Raw genomic sequence first — 21041 nt, forward strand, 5'->3', positions numbered from 1 at the left:
CCTTTCATGGAGCTTGGACGCCCTCTTCTGGCGGCTTTTGGGTGCAACATCAAGGTTTTCAGAAAAACAGTACAGCAAAATACATTGACATGATGAAGGACTGCTACAATGTGTCTTTTTGTCTGTCGGGGGAGGGGGGGGTCCTTTCATGACGTCACGTACGGACTCGTCACCAACTCAAAAACAAGACTTCCTGAATATTCATGCACGAGTCTTAAAAGTTAAAATCTAGCTATATGCGGTGGAATCTTTGTTAAATACGCTCAGTAGAAGTCATTTGAAGCCATTTTACAAATTATGGACACAACTTGTCCGGAGACGTCGGTTGTCCTTTAAAGGTGATCAATCCCTAAAACGACTTATTTCTTATGACACTCAAACAGAAAAGATAAAAATAATATCGCTTCACTCACCTCTCATGAACTTTGCCTCTCTCATCTCCCAAAGTCACTGTTACAGTTTGGACCGTGTCCAACCCAAAGCCCGGTTCATATTGATGAAAGTCAGAGGTGACCCAACCCACCCACACACTACTGGGCTCCTGGCCAGGGAAGATCCGGACAGAGTATGAGTGCTTTTTGAAAGAGAGAGAAGCAGAGTTACAATTTTTTTCTTTTTTTATTTTAGTTACAAGACATGTATGAGTTTACTTAAAGCACAGTTAAGACAGGGGTTACATTGGAAAAGGTACACTTTGGTTGTTTGGCTCTCCATAGAGGTGAGGAGCCTGCAAGAAGTTTGAAATACCCGCCCCAAAAAGTAGAAAACTGAGTCCAATCATGTTTTTTTTGTCTTTAAAATCTTTACAGTTCTGAAATCTGTTCTAGGTAAAGCGAACACCACTGATTTGTGGAGTCACCTCATCAACAAACTATTTGTTAAGAAACCAATTCGCCTTTTCTGTAAAGTCCTATATGAGGAGAGGGTTAGCTAGCATTAGCCACTGGCTGGTTTGATAGGAATCACCATCGCAATATTTTGTGACGGGTTCTTGTTGGAGAACGAATAAAGTGGGTGACTACTCCAGAAGATGAAGGAATAGGTGTGGATTGCTATTATTACTAGTGCGCTAATGAGCTAACTGCTAATGAGCTGGTCATGGCTCGCTGCTAAACCTAAGATACAATAAGTAGTGAAATAAAAATGAACAGTGAATTGTGACATTTGTATTATAGTACATATTACTGTATTTGAAAATGATACAAAGTGGTTTGCGATAACCAGAACAAAATCATCCTCTTCGATTAAATTACACCGCAGCTCCATTCTCATTGAAATTTTGCATATTCTACAGCCATTTTATGAGGCGCATGATGACAAAAGTTCTCAGAAAATGTCTTTTTCTGGGGGGTAAAATGCAAAACGGCTGATTCAATTCATCTTTCCTTTCTATTCTCGCAGCCACAACAACAAAAGGTACAACACCAACATTTGTCACTCAACAAAAATGAAGCAGACAAAAATACTGGCATGATCTGCTTTAATGGTTGCATGATCGCATTAATCACCGTGTGAGGCCAAAAGAGGGAAAAAAGAGAGATACAGAGAGAGGAAGGAGAGATAGTCAGGGAGGGCGAGAGAGAGAAATATTTATGTGGTCTTACCGTAGATGCTTGCATGACTAATTCATATTCATTCTTGTCATCAACCATCTGATCCTCAGTTAGACAAGCAGGGGTGGGAAAAGAATTGTCTGGTGTATTCTTCTTCAATAGAAACCTGGTACGGATATTCCAAACAACAGTCAATACTATTCATTTGGATACTTGGAATATACAAGTTTGTATACAAAAAAATAAACTAAGTTGACAACTTGTTTACCTTTGTTTAAGCTTGGAGGTTTTCTCTTGGTTGTAATCTTTGTGGTGATTAAATTCACCTCTGTCTGGACCCCCCGGACCATTAGGACCGTGTGCCGTTTTCATCAGGACCTCAAAATCCCTTTCAAAGTCTTCTATCTCCTAGAAACAAGTACTTCATATGCCACACATATTCTCAAGCACTGGAAAACACATTTGTGAGAATCTCAATATTTTTGCAACGATCTTACTGTCTTGAGTGACACGCGACTGCTGTTAGAAGGAAGCCTGGAGAAGGATTCAGCGCATTCAATCGGCATGCTCAGTCTGTAGAAAGTAACGTCGGTGTTGCTGTTCTGTGAACTACACGACTTTTGGGTGACTTTCAGACAAGGACAAGAATCCACTGTTCCATCGATTCTTTTCACCTCAAAGAGAGAAGAATATTGATAATAGTTTAGTTCCCACATGGTTTTTGTTTGTTTGTTTGGGGGCTACGTTATCTTTTCGCTCTGTCATTCTGGCACTGATAGTAAAAAAAATGGAATCTCAGACAAATTAAGTGCATACCTGTGAAACTGCGACGTTACTAACGGCTCAATTTTGCCTTACTTACTGAGAAAAAAACCCATAGGCGGTGATACCTCAGCTCGCGAACTTAATTGGATCCCAGAAAGTGTGTGTGAGACGAAAAGTTCCTCTTACAAACATTTATTTCCCATAAGAAACCATTAAAATGAGAATAATCCCTTCCCGGGTACCAATAAAACATAATTTTCTACTAAATAAGCCTTAAAGGACAACTGACGTCTCCGGACAAGTTGTGTCAATTTGTAAAATGGCTTCAAATGACTTGTACTGAGCATATTTTAATAAGATTCAATCGCATATAGCTATATTTTACCTTTTAAGACTGGCTCTGAATATTCAGGAAGTCTTGTTTTTGAGTTGGTGACGAGTCCGTACGTGACGTCATGAAAGGACCGCCCCCTGACCGTAAAAAAGACGCATTGTAGCGTCCTTCCATCACGTCAATGTATTGTTTGGTCTGAGAACCGTGTTGCACCCAAAGGCCGCCAGAAGAGGGAGTCCAAGCTCCAATTTATCAGCCTATGGAAGCGGAGGTGGCCACTGGAGGTTGCCATTTTGTGCCTCTTTTCTGATGATCCATTGTTGCCCCAATGTTGCCTCAAAATGGCACGGAATAAATTCTTTAATCGATTGCAAACATGTATGCTTTCCTCTTCAGAACTATTTGAATCATATTCATAACTGGATGTGTAACAAGAAGCATATTCTCAGAATCTGAAGCCATTGTTTGGATTCTCCAGCAATGCAAGACGTCTTCGCGTGACGTCACGAACTGGGGGCGGGACCTTCGGAAACTGGCCACTTCCAGGTTCATTTTTTTGCAGATTTTGGACACTTTAAGTCATTTTTATTGGTGTTTTTGCATATGACTAAAAATATCATAATGCGTGTTTTGGGTATTTTAGAAAAGTGACGTTGGTTGTCCTTTAAAACTCCATAAAATCGACTTTATTTGATGTCTAATAAATGTGCTATTGTATTGTAATGAAAGAAATAAACTAATGTATAATAAAGTCGTTTTATTTACCTTAGTGATGGTAGCTGATGGCTTGATGGAATGGAGAAGGAGGGAGGGAGGGAGGGAGTTACTGTTTGGAAGGAGAGTCACCTTCCATAAAGACTGTCCCCTGCTAGCTGCTTTTCGGTAATCCAAATTAACAGAAGTGTTTCAACCTCTTCTATATCGTGAGACCGTTGCTTAGACAAACACGGAAGCACCCTTAGCCACACACGCACCCTTTATAGCTTCCTTGTTCTTAAGGATGACAGCAATGGTCGACTTAGCACAATGGTACTGGGACGCTAAGTCACACAAATGCAAACCTCGTTCGTGTTTTTTGATGATCTCCTTCTTCTGCTCGACCGTAATTTTCTTTTGTGTCTTCTTCGGCTTAACAGTAGCCTGTGGTGGGGGCTTTTTCGGTCCCATAATGGCAAAAGTAATACACTCGACAACAAACCACGTCCGCACTCAAAGAAAGGGTGTGATGAAAACTAGTTCGTCAGCCAAGACTATATGCTTGTGAAAGGTTAGTGAGCTGAGGCGTTCGTCAGCGGAGGTATCACTATATTTCATTGCACAATTTTATTCACAAAATTTGAATACTTTTAACAAGTTACAACATATTTCTAGCAATAATAAGTATGTTCTTTGTTGTAGAGCATTGTGGCTTTTGTGATTGTATTTTATTTATGATAGTACCTATGCTTGTCTGTGACTGTAAAGTGTCCTTGAGAGCTTTGAAAGGCGCTTAAAATAAAATGTATTATTATTATTATTTTTATTTATTTTTGCTATGGACAAATTGAATTTGTCCACAGCAAAAGAAGACTTTGAATTTGTGTTCTTTCGATATATCATGTTAATTAAAAAAAAAAAAAAACGATTAATGATAGTACAGTTGATAGAGTGTTTATGTACATTAGTAAACATATTACGTTATTTCATGTTTATATTAAGTAAACATATGTTTTTTCATGTTTAGCTTAGTATATATTATGAATTGTGCACGGTTAATTTCAGTCTAATTTAGTTAAATAAAACTATCAGTCTTATTAGTACAATAGCCGTGGAAGGAAAAAAGCAGCGGCTCCAACTTCAATCTAAGACCCGCCCAACACTGAATTGCTCGTAACCGATTGGACGGGAAAGGTCGACTTGTTCGCAACTGATTGGACAACAGATCGCCACTCTGTACGTTTAAAACTTGGAGCGGGAGCTCGTTCTTGCTCTTGCCTTCTCTTGCTTTCTTTGTGCTCGTGTGCTCATGTCTTCGTCCCACCGAGAGGAGAAGTGCTTTCTCTGCCTCATTAGAATAAAGTAGATGTTTGTCCACCATCTATTGTACTTGCTGATATTTTTATCAAGTGAACTCCAGACAATGCGCGAACCAGGAGAGAAAACGAAGTTTTAACCGGACATTAATTGGTGCCGAAAAACCCGTGCTACGTCGACCAGCCTTTGCTCGAGGACCACAACCTGGGTGACCAGTCAAGGCGAGACGGGAGCTAAAGAAGCTCCTGGTGGTTGACCCGTTTTACGATTTTTCGACGGGAGGCCCGCATTGAGATGCGCGTCAAATCTGCGCTTTGATTGGGACAACCTACGGAAGAAACGAAGTTTTTTTTTCGTTCTTCACTGAAGCCTGTTCGCGGAAAATCCTCCACGCGAGAGACAGAAAGAATCACAACTTTCTGGTGGCAGTTGGGCTCCTCGCGTTCTGGCTGAAGGACTACACGGCAGCATTCAAAAGTTCACTAAGTAAGTAGCGCGCTAGCTAGCAGCCATTGTTTGAATGCATTGTGAGACCTCCTGGCCAGAGAGTCTCTTTTCCACTTGACTCACGTACGGACCGGTGTGAAGCGATTTTCGTTAGGCAAGGTGGCCAAATGAGAATACGTGTGCCGGTGGAGGAGTGCATATTAAGGTGCACACAATATCCACACGCCGAAATGTGAATCGGAAGTTTTCCAGCGAAAGAATATTGTTCACAAGGTGGTGATAGCTGGGATTCAGTTTGTGTGGTGGACCGCTTTTAGTCTGTAGAGCGGAAGTGTTTTAGGGCAGCTGCTATTGTACTGAGTCGAGAGGAAAGAAATAAGATCAAAAATACATTTTTAACTTGGTTTGTCTATGCTAGCATCGTGGCTCAGAGAAAGTTCTTTGTCTCGGAGAAAAAAGGGTGGGGGCGAAGTCATTTGAGCCGTTGGTGTGTGTGTGTGTGCGTGTGTGCGTAAGAGCATTCCTTGTGTGTGTGCGTGAACGCGCATCCTGGCTGAGGATTGGCGCGAATCACGCCCTTTGTTCTTGGGTTTGAATCAACATCGCGAGGTGTGCTTCCTTTCTTGTGATAGTTGAAGAAGGCATTTGTTGTTGCAATCGTGAAAATGGGTGCTATTTTTTCTAAAAAGACCCCAATTCATAGGGACGTAGAGTTTATGTCCAAAAAGTTCCCTGGTAGCGAACTTTATTGCAAGAAATGGATGGACTGTAGTACGTTCTCTGGTTCTTTACAACTCCAGCCTCTGAAGGAAGTTTTGTTTCGATTGAAACTTCAGGAAGCGTCCGCGATGAAAAAATCTCTTGGAAAGATACGTGCCGAGATAATTGCCTGCGAAGCTTGGATTGCGCAAGCAAAAATCAGAGAGAGAGAGATGGAAGCCAAACGGATGAAAAAAGAGGAGAAAGCGATAGTTGCAATGTCTTCCAAAGTGAGCTCTGACGATGAAACTGTGGCTTCGTCTGTTGCACGTCCCAATGTAAAGTTGGTGGGAAATGGAGAGCAGCCATTGTTTCAATCCCCAGGGCTCCCCCACGGGAGGCGAGGGGGAGAGGCGGGGGGCTGCCCCGTCGAGGCGCCACGACCCCCCTCCTCCTCCGCGGAGCTGAAGAAGGGGGAGGACGCCATTTGTTCAACCCCTGTGGGGCGGGTGGGCCCCCCTGCGTGGGCCCCCCAGGTGATGACTCCAAATGTCTGTTGGGCAGACCAGCAGAATGGAGCGCTTATGACCCCTACTGGAGGAATACGAGGATTACAACCTGAGATGGCAAATCAGATTGCCGCTGATTGTGTCTCGTCGCGTACGAGGAGCAAAGCAAATTGTTCTGGACAATTGTATCCGTTTGAAGAGTTGAATGGAATTGAAATGAATAATGGAAGCGACTGTGACGTTTTGCCACTCATTCAGGTAGCAAATCCTAATTCTTCAAGCATACATGATCAAACTATCTTGGTTTATCGGCCATGGGGCGACAGTGATGTCGCAGAGGCGTGTAAAGGACTAGGTGATGTTGTTGAAAATGCAGAAAGTTGGACTGAGAATTTTGAGGAATTATGTGCTTCTTATCAGTTGAATGGACAAGAAACACTTAAGGTTTTCAGGAGATGCTTGGGACATCATTGGAATCGGGTGAAAGGTGACTTTACTGGGAAAACATCGATGGGAACAAATATGACGTACGAGGAAGCGTCAACCCAACGAAGATTGGTTTGTGAAAACATCCGAACATTATGGAAGAAAACACCAAACTTTGGCTTGATTCAGAATTGTAGACAGTTACGTGGGGAAGATATTAACATTTTTCGGGGACGCTTGGAAAATGTTTTTCGAAACCACTGCTGTATTCCTGAATCTGCTGATGAGAATTCTATATATGTCAACCAATTCAAGCAAACATTTTTGCAGAATTTGACGCCGGAAATTGGAGATTTCATTCGCAAACATTATGTCCAACACCGGACTGGAAGGTTGGTTGATCTCATGGAATGGGCAATCCACGCCCAAGAAGTGGTGAGAAAAAAGTGGGGAAATGGTGCAGATTCGCCGATGGAACATGTGATGGCATCTACCATGGGTAACATAATGGAGAACGTGTTATACCAGGATCGGATGAAGAGACGGATGCCGCACAATGATCGATGCTACAGTTGTGGCAGTGTAGGGCATATGGCTCGCCACTGCAAAAAGAAACCTATACCGAAAAGGAAACATGGGAAATCTTACAGACCTCCACCATATAATACGCGATATGGTGAAGGACATAAAACAAAACATTCAGATTGACGTGAGGAACCCCATTTCAACACTGATGACAACAGTCACAACAGTGAGGAATGGGAATCAATAAAACCAGTTGAAATCTTGGATTTGACTAATGTGTTTGCCTTAACCTTACCGGAAAACGAAAAACCTTATTATTGGCTAAAAATCGGGAAAAAGGATGTCAAATTTCTTTGCGATAGTGGTGCATGCAGATCAGTGTTAAGAGACACCATTCCAGGTGTCACTCCGAGTCGACAACAAATTTCTGTGGTATCTGCAGATGGGAAAGTGACATTGTTACCGATTTCTAAACCAATAAAAATTTTAGATGAGGGACTAAGTCCATACAAGGTCACTATGGTCTTGAGTGGAGAGTGTCCTATAAATTTGTTGGGGAGAGACCTGTTACAAAAATTGCAAATAGCTTTAATACCAACAGAAGAAGGGTATAAACCCAAAAAAGTGAATTTTCTGGAGTCCTTCGTAGTTGACGCTATGGGGGACCCAGTAAAGGTCGATTCACTAGAATTATGACTGATGGCCACTTTAGGGGCGGAGGACTTTCCAGACGTCCCTGCCACCCTTTGGTCATCGGGAAAAACTGATGTGGGCTTACTTAAAACAGCGAAACCAGTTGAAGTATTGCCTAAAACGACTTATCGACCAAGACTTAAACAATATCCATTAAAACAGGACGCTATTATTGGCATCACCCCTGTAATACGGGATATGGTGAAAGCTGGTATTTTGATTGAAGACCCAACTTGTGAATGTAATACACCGATATTTCCTGTTAAAAAAGTGGAAGCTGGAGTTTGGAGAATGGTGCATGATTTACGACAGGTAAATAAATCCATACAATCACGTGCTCCGTGTGTGCCAGACCCGCACACATTATTGAACAGTTTAAAACCTGACAAAAAATGGTTTACAGTGATTGATTTGAGCAATGCCTTTTTCTCCATTCCGTTACACAAAAATTCACGTCATTGGTTCGGATTTACATTTAATGGGAAAAAATATACATATACAAGATTACCACAAGGGTTTACAGATAGTCCTACAATTTTTTCACAGGAAATGTCTTCGTGTATTGCTGATTTTAAACATCCTGAATCTTCTCAGATTCTTTTGTATGTTGACGACATCTTAATTGCTTCACCGACTGAAGATGAGAACAAGACTGTATCAATAGCTTTGTTCCAATATTTAGCGAATACAGGTAACAAAGCTTCTTTGGATAAATTGCAGTTCTGTCAACAAGAAGTAGTTTTCTTAGGACATCTTTTGTCAAGAAAGGGAAGAGAGTTGACAACTAAGAGAAAACAGACAATTTTGCAGGTTCCTCGACCTAAGACGAAAAAACAGATGATGACGTTTTTGGGACTGTGCAATTATTGCAGAACTTGGATTCCGCATTATGCACAAGTTACCCAACCATTATTGACACTTATATACCAAGACGAAATGGCACTGAAAGACTCTATTCAGTGGACCGAAGAGGCCAGTAAAGCATTTACAGAATTAAAAAATTTGATAGCAAACACTAGCGTCTTAGCTTTACCTGACTATGACAAACCTTTTGTTCAAACAGTTGACTGCAAAGACAAATACATGACTTCAGTCCTGTTACAAAAGCATGGACAAAAGCTGAGACCAGTTGCATTCTATTCTAAAAGACTGGATCCAGTAGCTGCAGCTCTTCCAGCATGTGTTAGAGCAGTGTGTGCCGCAGCGTTGGCAGTTCAGTCGTCAGCTGAACTAGTACTTTTTCATCCCACAACGCTGATGGTACCACACTCAGTTGACTTATTGATTACAGGCACAAAAATGACCTTCTTGTCACCAGCACGACATTTGTCTATCATGACAACCCTGCTGGAACAACCACATATAACTGTTGAGAGGTGCAATAGCATTAACCCAGCGACACTTATACCTCTACCTGTGGACGGAGAACCACATTCATGCGTTGACAGAATAAATGAGAACTGCAAACCACGACCAGACTTAAAAGACATACCTTTACCTGACAGCATCTACCTGTACGTTGATGGCTCTGCGTCTAGGTCAGACGCAGGGGCTAACAGGGTAGGCTATGCTGTTGTGACCGATGTTGAAATTGTTGCTGATGGCTCATTACCAAACACGTATTCAGCACAAGCAGCAGAAATTGTTGCATTGACTGAAGCGTGTAAATGGGCGGAAGGGAGAACGGTGACGATTTTTACGGACAGTCAATATGCGTTTTCCACACTTCACTGCTTTGCAGCTCAGTGGAACCGCAGAGGAATGACTACATCGAACGGAAAATCTGTCGAACATGCAGATTTATTGAGAGGCTTATTGAAAGCTATCCTCCTTCCAAAAAGTGTAGCTGTATGCAAATGTGCAGCGCACACGAGAGCTAAAGACAGAATTAGCTCAGGCAATGCCAGAGCGGACACAGCAGCGAAGAACGCCGCTCAGACTACTTTCAATTTGGTCAATCAAGAAATGCGTGAATTAGTGCCTACACAAGTTTTAAAGGACATGCAAGCGTTAGCTACAAAGTCCGAAAAAGATTTGTGGCTTGCCGATGGTGCTAAGCTCGTTGATGAGTTGTATAAAATAGACAACAAACCATGTTTACCAAGAAACATGTTCCCTATGGTGGCTCGATTGAGCCATGGTAGTTCACATATATCAACAGGGGGCATGGTGTTTATAGCAGGGAAAGTATTCCATTTAAGCAGAGGTTTCAATTCATATGCAAAAAACTTTTGTCGGAGTTGTTTGATTTGCTGTAAACACAATCCACAAGGTAACATGCGACCAAAAAGAGGAACATTTCCACAAGGGTCACACCCCTTTGAAGTGGTCCACATGGATTTCATTGAACTAAGCACAAGTAATTCTTATAAATACTGTTTGGTGTTAATTGATTCATTCACCAAATGGGTGGAAATTGTGCCTTCAAAGAAATCCGATGCATTATCCGTTGCAAAAGCATTATGCAAACATATTATTCCAGAACATGGCATACCAAGAATAATTTGGAGTGATAATGGACCACATTTTGTTAATGACGTAATCACCAAAATTTCTGAACATTTAGGTATTAAATTAAAAAACCACTGTGCATATCATCCACAGAGTGCAGGATTGGTTGAAAGAACGAATGGCACAATAAAAAATCGACTCAGAAAAACCATGGAGGCAACAGGCAAACCTTGGCCTGAATGTCTGTTTTTGGTTAAATTATATATGAGAATAACACCCACTAATAATGGCTTAACGCCTTTTGAGATCTTGCATGGCAGACCTTTCATCCTCCCATTATGGGAAGGTGTGCCCTGGCAAGAAAATGAATCAGATCCAGGTGCTTTGTTGGCAAAATGGTTGTGTGAAATGTTTACGACAAAAGAGGTTCAGTCAGCCTGTGTACTGCCGCAGTCTGCCCTGTTGTATCCACAGGACGAGAAGCTGCTTCGCCCCGGAGACCGCGTGCTGATCAGAGCAATTAAACGTAAATCCTGGTCGGCGCCAAAGTGGGAGGGGCCATTCACCGTGCTGATAACCACGCCAACTGCCATCAAAATCGCCGAGAGGTCCACCTGGGTGCATCAAAGCCACTGCAAAATCGTTCACCAACCAGATCCGGAGCAGGTGGAAGAGAGACGGAGCCAAACCACTCAATAGCCATGGGTTTGGTCCACATCATCTTGCTGTATGAATTAGTGGAGGCAATCCAGATGACGCACGTAAAGCCTCCCATTCCATCAGCCTGCCAGACTCCACCATTGCAACCAACGATGACAGAAAAGTGCCCTAGCATGGCACATCCTGTAGCCTGCTTGCCACTACAAGATGCAGGAATCATCTCATTTCCTCTTAACATCCTCAGGAACGAAGCACGACAAACGGGAAGTGATTACCCTCATGGTTCTTGGTACGCTCGTATCAAGTCAGGGAAGACTTGGACCACTGGTTGGGACTCAGTTGTGGTCCATTCTGAGCCCAAAACAAAATGGGTTCAAAATAGCTGTGCCCAAGAAGCAAAACGAATTGTCAGAAAGATAACTCAAGGGAACTGGTTAGGAACTGGAACTGGCACAATGACAGATATCCAACTCGTTATCGTAACCCACAAGGTTGCGGGATGCATGGACTTGAGACTCTGTCCTGATTTTCGTGAACATCACACTGGTTTTCCTGTAACTATATGCATGTTGTCATCTTTGACAACACCAGTCGTGACATCGCCTTTCCAGCGCAAACCGCACATCAAACCGACAGCCTGGATGGAAACACCTGACAAAAAAGCCCAAAATTCAGATGTCATGGACGCATTATATCAACCATTTGCAGGAGAAAAACATGACTGGAATCCGTTGTTATCAAACACGTGGTATCGTTATGCTACATTAATTGCTAAACAAAATAGGAAAAGTAATTGCTTTGTTTGTTCTTTTATGCCACATTCTGTAACGCAACAAAGAGTGCATTCAAAGGTATTTGGAGATAAAATGGCTCGAGCTGCGTATATGTTAATATCTTCGCATAAACCTGATCAACATTTTCCAGTTCTTCGCAATGCTTCGAGAGGAGAGATTGTTCCAAGTTTGGATACCATTTTGGAAACTGAAAATCAGGTTATGACCGAGAGCGGATTGCGATTACCAGTATGCGTTGCAATGTACGGTACAGGTCAAAATCTAGGTTTTATAGATGAGAATAGATGTTTATACGTGCTACCGTTAAACACCAATGTCACCATTTTACCTGTATCTTCACATCTTTGGTGGTTATGTGGATGGAAAGTATATTCTTTTATTCCTCCGAAAGCCTACGGTATGTGCGCACCTGTTACTGTAACTGACAATACTTTCATCATTACCAGTCGTCCAGCACACCATCATGTGAAAAGAAGAGTGTCGTTTAAGCCCCACGATTCGATCTGGGGAACTGATGTTCCAGAACAATTCAAACACCATAGCACGGGAAGTAAGGTAATGTTAGCTCTTTTTCCACAAATTGGAGTAGCTAAAAACATGCTACGAATTGAAACAATTGACTACAGGTTTCAAGTGTTTGTAAACGCCAGTTTGGAAGTAGATGAAATGCAAAACACTGAAATTGCAGCAATTAGACAAATGGTGCTGCAAAATAGAATGGTTTTGGACCTTTTGACCGCGCCACAAGGGGGCGTCTGTGCTATGGTGGGTGATACTTGTTGTACGTACATACCCGAAGAAGCGAATTCCATAAACATGACTGATGCTCTGTCTGTTGTCAGGGATCTCAGAGATGCCATGGCCAAAGATCACCGGCCTGATCAACCGTGGATCTTTGACGGGCTCTTTGGGGGCTCTTGGTATAAGACTTTGCTCAGACTGTTTATCCCATTCGCAATTGTGATTGTACTTATTTTCTTAGTCATTGGTTGTATTATTCCATGCTTAAGAACAATGCTAATGAATATGATAACTAATTCCCAGGTGAATTACGCAAAGGTTTTGTATCAACAAATGCGTGAAGGGGACCCAGTGTTGTAGCTAGGGATAGTACACCATGGCCAGAGAGTGGTTGCTCCAAAGAACAAAAGCAAAAAAAGAAAACGGAGAGCCGAGAAGGAGTTTTCCTCATTAAAAACCCCCAAAAATGGAGAGGTTATATATCACAGCAGCAAAATTGTGATAGAGGTTTTTCGCCTTCTCCATGGTAAGTTAAATAATATTAGACGTTGGATAGATGAGATTAGAATGGTTCCCTGTGCAATTAGTATGACGTGCATGCATGAAATCTTTTGGAAATGTATGAACTGATGTTTAAATGTACAACAGGAGGGAATGATAGAGTGTTTATGTACATTAGTAAACATATTACGTTATTTCATGTTTATATTAAGTAAACATATGTTTTTTCATGTTTAGCTTAGTATATATTATGAATTGTGCACGGTTAATTTCAGTCTAATTTAGTTAAATAAAACTATCAGTCTTATTAGTACAATAGCCGTGGAAGGAAAAAAGCAGCGGCTCCAACTTCAATCTAAGACCCGCCCAACACTGAATTGCTCGTAACCGATTGGACGGGAAAGGTCGACTTGTTCGCAACTGATTGGACAACAGATCGCCACTCTGTACGTTTAAAACTTGGAGCGGGAGCTCGTTCTTGCTCTTGCCTTCTCTTGCTTTCTTTGTGCTCGTGTGCTCATGTCTTCGTCCCACCGAGAGGAGAAGTGCTTTCTCTGCCTCATTAGAATAAAGTAGATGTTTGTCCACCATCTATTGTACTTGCTGATATTTTTATCAAGTGAACTCCAGACAATGCGCGAACCAGGAGAGAAAACGAAGTTTTAACCGGACAACAGTGAGACCTCAACTTACAAATATAGTGCAGTGAGACCTCAACTTACAAACACCTTATCTTACAAACTTTTCGTCTTAAAAAGGTCAAATTTCTTTAATTACAGTCCTCATGTAATGCGCCTCTCTTTCCAAACAGCAATTCCCTTTGACCTTCGACCTCCAACGCCATTCCATCAAGCCATCAATGACCATCACAAATGTAAATAAAGTGACTTTATGATACAATGCAGTGTATTTCTTTCATTACAATACAATAGCACATTTATTAGACATAGAATAAGGTATGTTGTGTGTAGTTTTAAGGCTTATTTAGTTGAAAAGTATATTTTATGGAAACCCGGGAACGGATTATTCCCATTTTAATGGTTTCCTATGAGAAAAATGTTTTTGAGATACACAATTTTCGCCTTACACACTCTGTCTGGGAAGCAATTAAGTTCGTAAGTTGAGGTCTCACTGTACGGTGAAAAAAAACACGGTAAAATATTTAATTTAACTGATTTCAAAATAAAATTCCACAGCGGAACATGTCTTCTCTGGCTTTGTTTCTCCTAGAGACTTTTCGCACAGACTTGTTCTCTCGGTGGTCGACTTTGCTCTTTATGAGTAGCGATATTTGCTATAATTAATATTACTTTTAATATTTAATGATGAAAATGCAATCGAAAATATGTCAAAATTATATTGAACAATTTTTGCGTTTCCCGTACAAACTTTCTTGTATGCCGTACACATCTAAAAATGTGAGAACAAAATCGGCAAAATACGGTCGTTTGACAGGTATGCAAGAGTTTCTTGGTGTGTTCATATTTCAATCAAACAGTAAATAGTGTTTTCATGATTCTTGGAGGATTTTGAATAGTAGTTCCGTCATCAGATATAGGCAGGCTGGTTTCGCCAATGGCGAGTCAGGATTTCAGTGCCACTCAACCTATTAAGTGAAAAATACCAGCATGACAAAAAAAAAAAACTCCCTTTACCTCTATATGTTGGTGGTCATGAGGTACTGGTACAAATTGAGGCAGCCTTTTACTAAGCCATATTGTGACATCACGGTTCATGTTGACAGCAAAAGGTTCATAGCCTTCCTGCAGACCGCATATGGTGAAGTATTCCAGGGTGCTGACATGTTGCCCAAAGTTCATCCTCCCAACCTGGCACACACCCAAACTGCACACAGGGATGAAACCTGACGAAAGAAATTAATAGGTACTAGTACACGTTTGGCGTTACTCTATGTCCTATACCCTACTGCCCCCCCCCAAAAAAAAAAAAAGATAAGATAACCTTGATTAGTCTCACAATGGAGAATTTCAATTCACAGCAGCAAAGTTATGAAAGGAAAAAGAAGCAAATAAAGAAATACAAAAATAGTTGCATTAATAAATGCACAAATAAATAAACAAAAAATAAATAAGTAAATACATAGATCAAAATCAGAAAACCTTTATTTGTCCCACAATGGGGAAATTTGCAAAATAATAAGCAAATAAAAAATAATAAGTAAATAAAAAAAAATAAATACACAAATATACAAATAATTACAAATAAATAAATACAAATAAATACAACACGCACGCACGCATCCAGACACACACACACACACACACAATACGCAAATAAATACAGTAAAGTCTCGTTATATCGATATTCAAGGGAGTCCGAAAAAATATCGATATAACCGGGACTATCGATATATCCGATATAACGAGACTTTACTGTAGATGGATAAATAAATATATAAGCAAACAAACAAAAAACAAATAAATAATTACACAAGAAAAATACTGGGACATAAATAAAATACATAAATAAACAGATATATACTATATGAATAAATACAAAAATACAATAAATAAATAAATTGTGGATGAGGCAGAAACCTTTTGGAAAACTGCATTTTATCAGCCAGGCTTTTTCCATGCCCTCCAACAGTCCTCACAAAAGTCCCATTAATTAGCGCCCGGATTCCTCTTTGGCCTTTTTAATTTTACATCATCCAAACGGGAGAAAAACGAGATGGAAATGTACACCTTATCATTTCATGATTAATTTTATTTTAGTTCTTTGTGTTAACTGAACTTGAAGATTTAGTTCATTCTGTCACGCTTCTTCAATCTCTGTTTTGGAGTCAGTTTATTTTTATGTTGCTGCTTTTTTTAAACACATTCATGTACATTCCTTGTAAAACCCATGATATATAGAAACGCAAAACATATCACTGCAAAAAAAAACAAAAAAAAACACCAACCTTCACCAACATCAAAGTCTTTGAAAGCCAGTTCAGAGCCGGAGTCGTCAAGTAGTACTTCTCCATTCAGCGTGAACATCATAGTTTGTTCATTCAAGTCCACCATACAGCCCACAACATCCCCTTCCTGCCAGGCGCGCCCAAAGTGCTCGTTGCCCCGATGCCAGCGTTGAACCTGAAAACACGGAGACCAACAAAGCTAATAATGGGACTGAAAAGTCAACTCTATGCACTCCGATCCATTTGCTTGTCTTGCAGAGTGACTATCCCGACAAAAAGGATCTGCACCACGCTTATTCAAATTCCATTTTGGACAAGTTCAACTAACAATGTGACTCGTACTGATCACCAATCAAATGCAAATTGACGTCAATAAAACTACTAAAAAAGAAGAATCGAAATGGGAGAATCGAAATTATGCAGGATTACGCAGCCCCAGGATTGCAGTCATGAAAATTGCGCGGATACAATGCTTTTCAAAATAATAGCATATTTTAAGCTGAAGAGGACATGCCCTTGACAATGGGTGTTTCAACAAGACAATGACCCCAAACACATCTCGGTTCCAAACCAATAAAATTAATGTTATGGAGTGGCCTGCCCAATTCCTGATAAATTCCTTATGTGGCGCTTGGACGCCCTCTTCTGGCCTTCTGGCGGCTTTTGGGTGAAATGCGAGGTCCCCAGACCAAACGAGTACAGCAAAATACATTGACGTGATGGAAGGACCGTTACAATGCGTCTTTTTTTACGGTAAAGGGCGGTCCTTCAGTGACGTCACGCACGGACTTGTCACCAACTCAAAAACAAGACTTCCTGAATATTCAGGGTGAGTCTTAAAAGGTAAAATCTAGCTAAATTTGTAAAAAAAAATACGCTCTGTAGAAGTCATTTGAAGCCATTTGACAAATGATGGACATACCTTGTCCGGAGACGTCGGTTGTCCTTTCAGCAATCATGGAGTGAAATAACAAGTGAAAGGTGCCTCAAGTTGGTTGACTCTATGCCACGCTGATGTGAAGCAGTTGTAAAAAATTATAGTCACGCAACTAAATATTAAGATTGCTAAATCCTACTTTTTTTTGGGAAATACAAATCATTTTTGAGTTTATACAATCAATAGCAGATACTGCTATTTTTTTAACACACCCCTTTGGATCATTTTTCCAATTGCTCAGCCTTCAGAGCTTGCCTATGCTGGGTTTTGCTTGTTTGTTTTCTGAGAATCTAGTCTGGAACGTAACCATAAAAAATATAGTAAAAACCAGGGATGTTCCGGTTAGTCCCATTGCACTGCAATTACTTTGAACAGCACCGTAAATGCAGCTAGCATACCTTGAATCCATCAAAGACAAAGGCTTGTTCGTCAGAACCCAATTCTAAATCTGGTAGACATCCTGGTCTCGCCCAGCCAACCTTCATCTCTCCTGCTGTCAATACCTGAGACAAATGCAGATGTATGTGAAACCAAAGAAATGAGAAAAGAAAGTTACAGTAATTTATCCCGGATATTGATTTTGATGATCCATTATATCATACTGATAAAGATTAGACAGAATAAGAAGTTATCATATTTAAAACATACAAAAGACTTTAGTTTGTATTGTACATCTACTCTCTAGCTAATAACTATCTATTCACTAGCTAATAGCTATTAGCTGCCAAATAGCTATCTATTCGCTGGCTAATGGCTAGCTATTTTCTAGCTAGATATCTATTTGCTAGGTAATAGCTATCTATTCGCTAGCTAATAGCTATTAGCTGGCAAATAGCTATCTATTCTCTCGCTAAAAGCTAGCTGTTTGCTAGCTATTAGCCATCTATTCGCTGGCTATTTGCAAGCTAGCTAGTAGATATCTATTCGCTAGCGAATGGATAGCTATTCGCTAGCGAATAGCTATTTCAACCTCTTTTATTGCCTGAGACCATTGCTGTCTATTCGCTAGCTAATAGCTATCTATTCGCTAGCTATTAACCATCTATTTGCTAGCTAGCTTGCTATCTATTTGAGTTACTTCAGGGTTGAGTGAACGCTGGCGCATGTGGCTGCTGCTGCTCACCCACAGAAAAAAACTTATCCTGTGACTGTAAAGTGACCTTCAGAGTTTTGAAAAGCGCTGAGAAATGAAACGTATTATTATTATTATTATTATTATAATACAGTACACTGTAATCGGGGGCTCCGTTTCCTTCTTACCTCCAGCTCAAAGTACCATTTTCCGGCATTCACACAGTAGGATCTTTCAGCTCTGAAGATTCTGAACCTTTCAGCAGACGTATTGCTCTGATCAAAGTGAGCTATTTAAAGAAAGGGTGACAGGCAGTCAGTCATTACGCTACATCAAATGTTACGGATAGAGTTGTGCGGTATTAAAGGACAACCAACGTCACTTTTTTGTTTCCTAACTGACATCAGAAAAACGTTTTATAGCATCTAAAATACCCAAAATTGATTTACCCAAAATACCCATGCAAAACACCAATAAAAATGAATTAAAGTGTCCAAAATCTGCAAAAAATTGAGCTGCGAATTGGACATTTTCAGAAAGTCCCGCCCCCAGTTCGTGACGTCACGCCAACGTCATGAGAATCCAAACAATGGCTTCAGATTCGGAGAATATGATTCAAATAGTTCTAAAGAGGAAGGCATACATGTTTGCAATCGATTAAAGAATTTATTCCGTGCCATTTTGAGGCAACATTGGGGGGAAATGTCTCACCCAAAAAGAGGCATCTGTGAGGAATGAATCAGCCCGTTTCCACCGGCTGATAAATTCCTTACATGGAGCTTGGACGCCCTCTTCTGGCTATTTCGCGTGCAACACGAGGTTGTAAGACCAAACAAGCATTGACGTGATGGAAGGACTGCTACAATGTGTCCTTTTTTTTTCGGTCAGGGGCGTTCCTTCAGTGACGTCACGTACGGACTCGTCACCAACTCAAAAACAAGCCTTCCGGAATATTCAGCACAAGTCTTAAAACATAAAATATACCTATATGCGGTGGAATCTTTGTAAAATACGCTCAGTAGAAGTCATTTGAAGCCATTTTACAAATTATGGACACAACTTGTCCGGAGACGTCGGTTGTCCTTTAAAGTATATATCATACTGTGGTCCTGGTCAGGAGCTTCCAGGTTGTATCCGTAACCAAGTAGAGTTCTGACGGCTTCTCTCAGACTGTCTTTGTTGGATTTCTTGGTCCTTTCATCCAAGAGGCTATATGGCACAAGGCGAGGATTTCTGCGATTTTTAACATCCTGAAAGGTAAATGGAAAAAAAACAAGAAAAGAGTACATGTACAAATCACAACAAATGAGATGTTACTCGAGAAAGGCGTGGTCTTCGATGAAACACTAAACGGAGGCTCAGAGAGGCAGGAGACAGGAGAGCCTTTTCTCTCTGGAATGACCGGCCACTGAACATTGGACAAGCCTCCTTGCTGTCCATCTTTAACACCCTCCTAAAACCTACTGTCCATGTTAAGCGGTTCGTTACAGTTTCAGCTGTAAAGCGCTATATAAATTAATATGTATTGTATTGTATTGTAGCTTCATTGGTCAGAGCCGTTTTTGAAACGGATCCCTTGCAGGCAGCAAACTGAGAAAACCCAATCTACCCATCTATTTTTTTGAGTGGTGTTGTGGAGTTAAAAGTCCACCTCTTGGTAATTTCTGACAAGAAGTCAAAAATGAAATAAAGATTTAGCCTGGTGTGTTAGTAGGCATGTGACAAATAATTCATCACACATTTTCTAATATCACATTAAAGTGCATTTAAATAGCTTTCAAATGATGTAGAGATTATTGTTCTATGACAAATAATAAGGAAATAATGGATTTTTTAATTTTCGAAATATGAGTGGATTTTCTGCCTGTAATTACACAGTTAAAACAATGAAAATCTGTGACCGAGTTCTATATTACAGTTTAAACTATCAACATTCAGAATTTTTGGCAGATCTTAACGAGTAAGCTTTTGACATTCTAAACAGCAGAACAGAAAACATTCAAAATATAAGTGAGCAAATATCAACGATTGAATACAGGCAGATTTTCATCAGAAATCAAAAATGGCTGTGACTGAATACTAGGAAAGAAAAATGTGAGCTCTAGAAATATAGATGCTAATGCTTCTTTTTGCTTGAAACTTATACAAATATAAAAATATATATTCTACCACTTCTATGAGTTATAGAAATACAACTTACTCACCTTTATAAACTGTAGTGTTAGCAAAAAGAGCATAAACTTCAAACGTGTAATATTCATCATAAGGTGCATAGCTTGGAAAATCCCACGAAAAACCATTACACAAAAATGCAATGATATACGACTGCGAGGACAGAGTGTGCTCGGTTCACTGGACAGAAACTATCACGGTGGAATACAGGTCACTGTAGCATACCTAGTGTTAGTTTTTCAAGCTAGGTGCGAGCTAGCTTAGCACTGTAATAAATGTTTAAAACAAGGCAATGAAATAAAGATTTAGTCTAGTGTGTTAGTTTCTCAAGCTAGGCGTGAGCTAGCTTTAGACCGTAATAAATGTTTAAAACAAGGCAATGAAATCAAGATTCAGCCTGGCGTGTTAGTTTCTCAAGCTAGGCGGTAGCTAGCTTATCACTGTAATGTTTAAAACAAGGCAATGGAATGAAGATATAGCCTGGTGTGTTAGTTTCTCAAGCTAGGCGCTAGCTAGCTTAGCACTGTAATAAATGTTTAAAACAAGGCAATGAAATAAAGATTTAGTGCAGTGTGTTAGTCTCTCAAACTAGGCGCTAGCTAGCTTAACACCGTAATAAATGTTTTAAACAAGGCAATGAAATGAAGATTTAGCCTGGTGTTAGTTTCTCAAATTTGGCACAAGTTAGCTTAACACTAAGAAATGTTTTAAACAAGGCAATGAAATGAAGATTTAGCCTGGTGTTAGTTTCTCAAATTTGGCACAAGCTAGCTTAACACTGTAATAAATGTTTGAAACAAGGCAATGAACTGAAGAGTTAGCC

The 21041-nt window shown here is 40.4% G+C and overlaps 1 protein-coding gene across 1 annotated transcript in view; it reads right to left on the reverse strand.

Moving 5' to 3' along the window:
• Positions 1–21041, reverse strand: part of ryr2a (ryanodine receptor 2a (cardiac)) — a 113841-nt gene that overhangs the window by 62248 nt on the left and 30552 nt on the right. Inside the window, exons 25-33 of the mRNA XM_089014691.1 lie at positions 19149–19296; positions 18235–18335; positions 17373–17477; positions 16038–16212; positions 14767–14975; positions 2051–2227; positions 1822–1961; positions 1605–1719; positions 414–574 (exon numbers count right to left, since the gene is read on the reverse strand). Coding sequence (XP_088870817.1) covers positions 414–574; positions 1605–1719; positions 1822–1961; positions 2051–2227; positions 14767–14975; positions 16038–16212; positions 17373–17477; positions 18235–18335; positions 19149–19296 — 1331 coding nt within the window. The remainder of the gene's footprint in view (positions 1–413; positions 575–1604; positions 1720–1821; positions 1962–2050; positions 2228–14766; positions 14976–16037; positions 16213–17372; positions 17478–18234; positions 18336–19148; positions 19297–21041) is intronic.

This window comes from Hippocampus bargibanti, linkage group LG15 (assembly GCF_051943395.1).
Source record: "Hippocampus bargibanti isolate YZ-2025 linkage group LG15, ASM5194339v1, whole genome shotgun sequence".
Lineage (NCBI taxonomy): Eukaryota > Metazoa > Chordata > Actinopteri > Syngnathiformes > Syngnathidae > Hippocampus > Hippocampus bargibanti.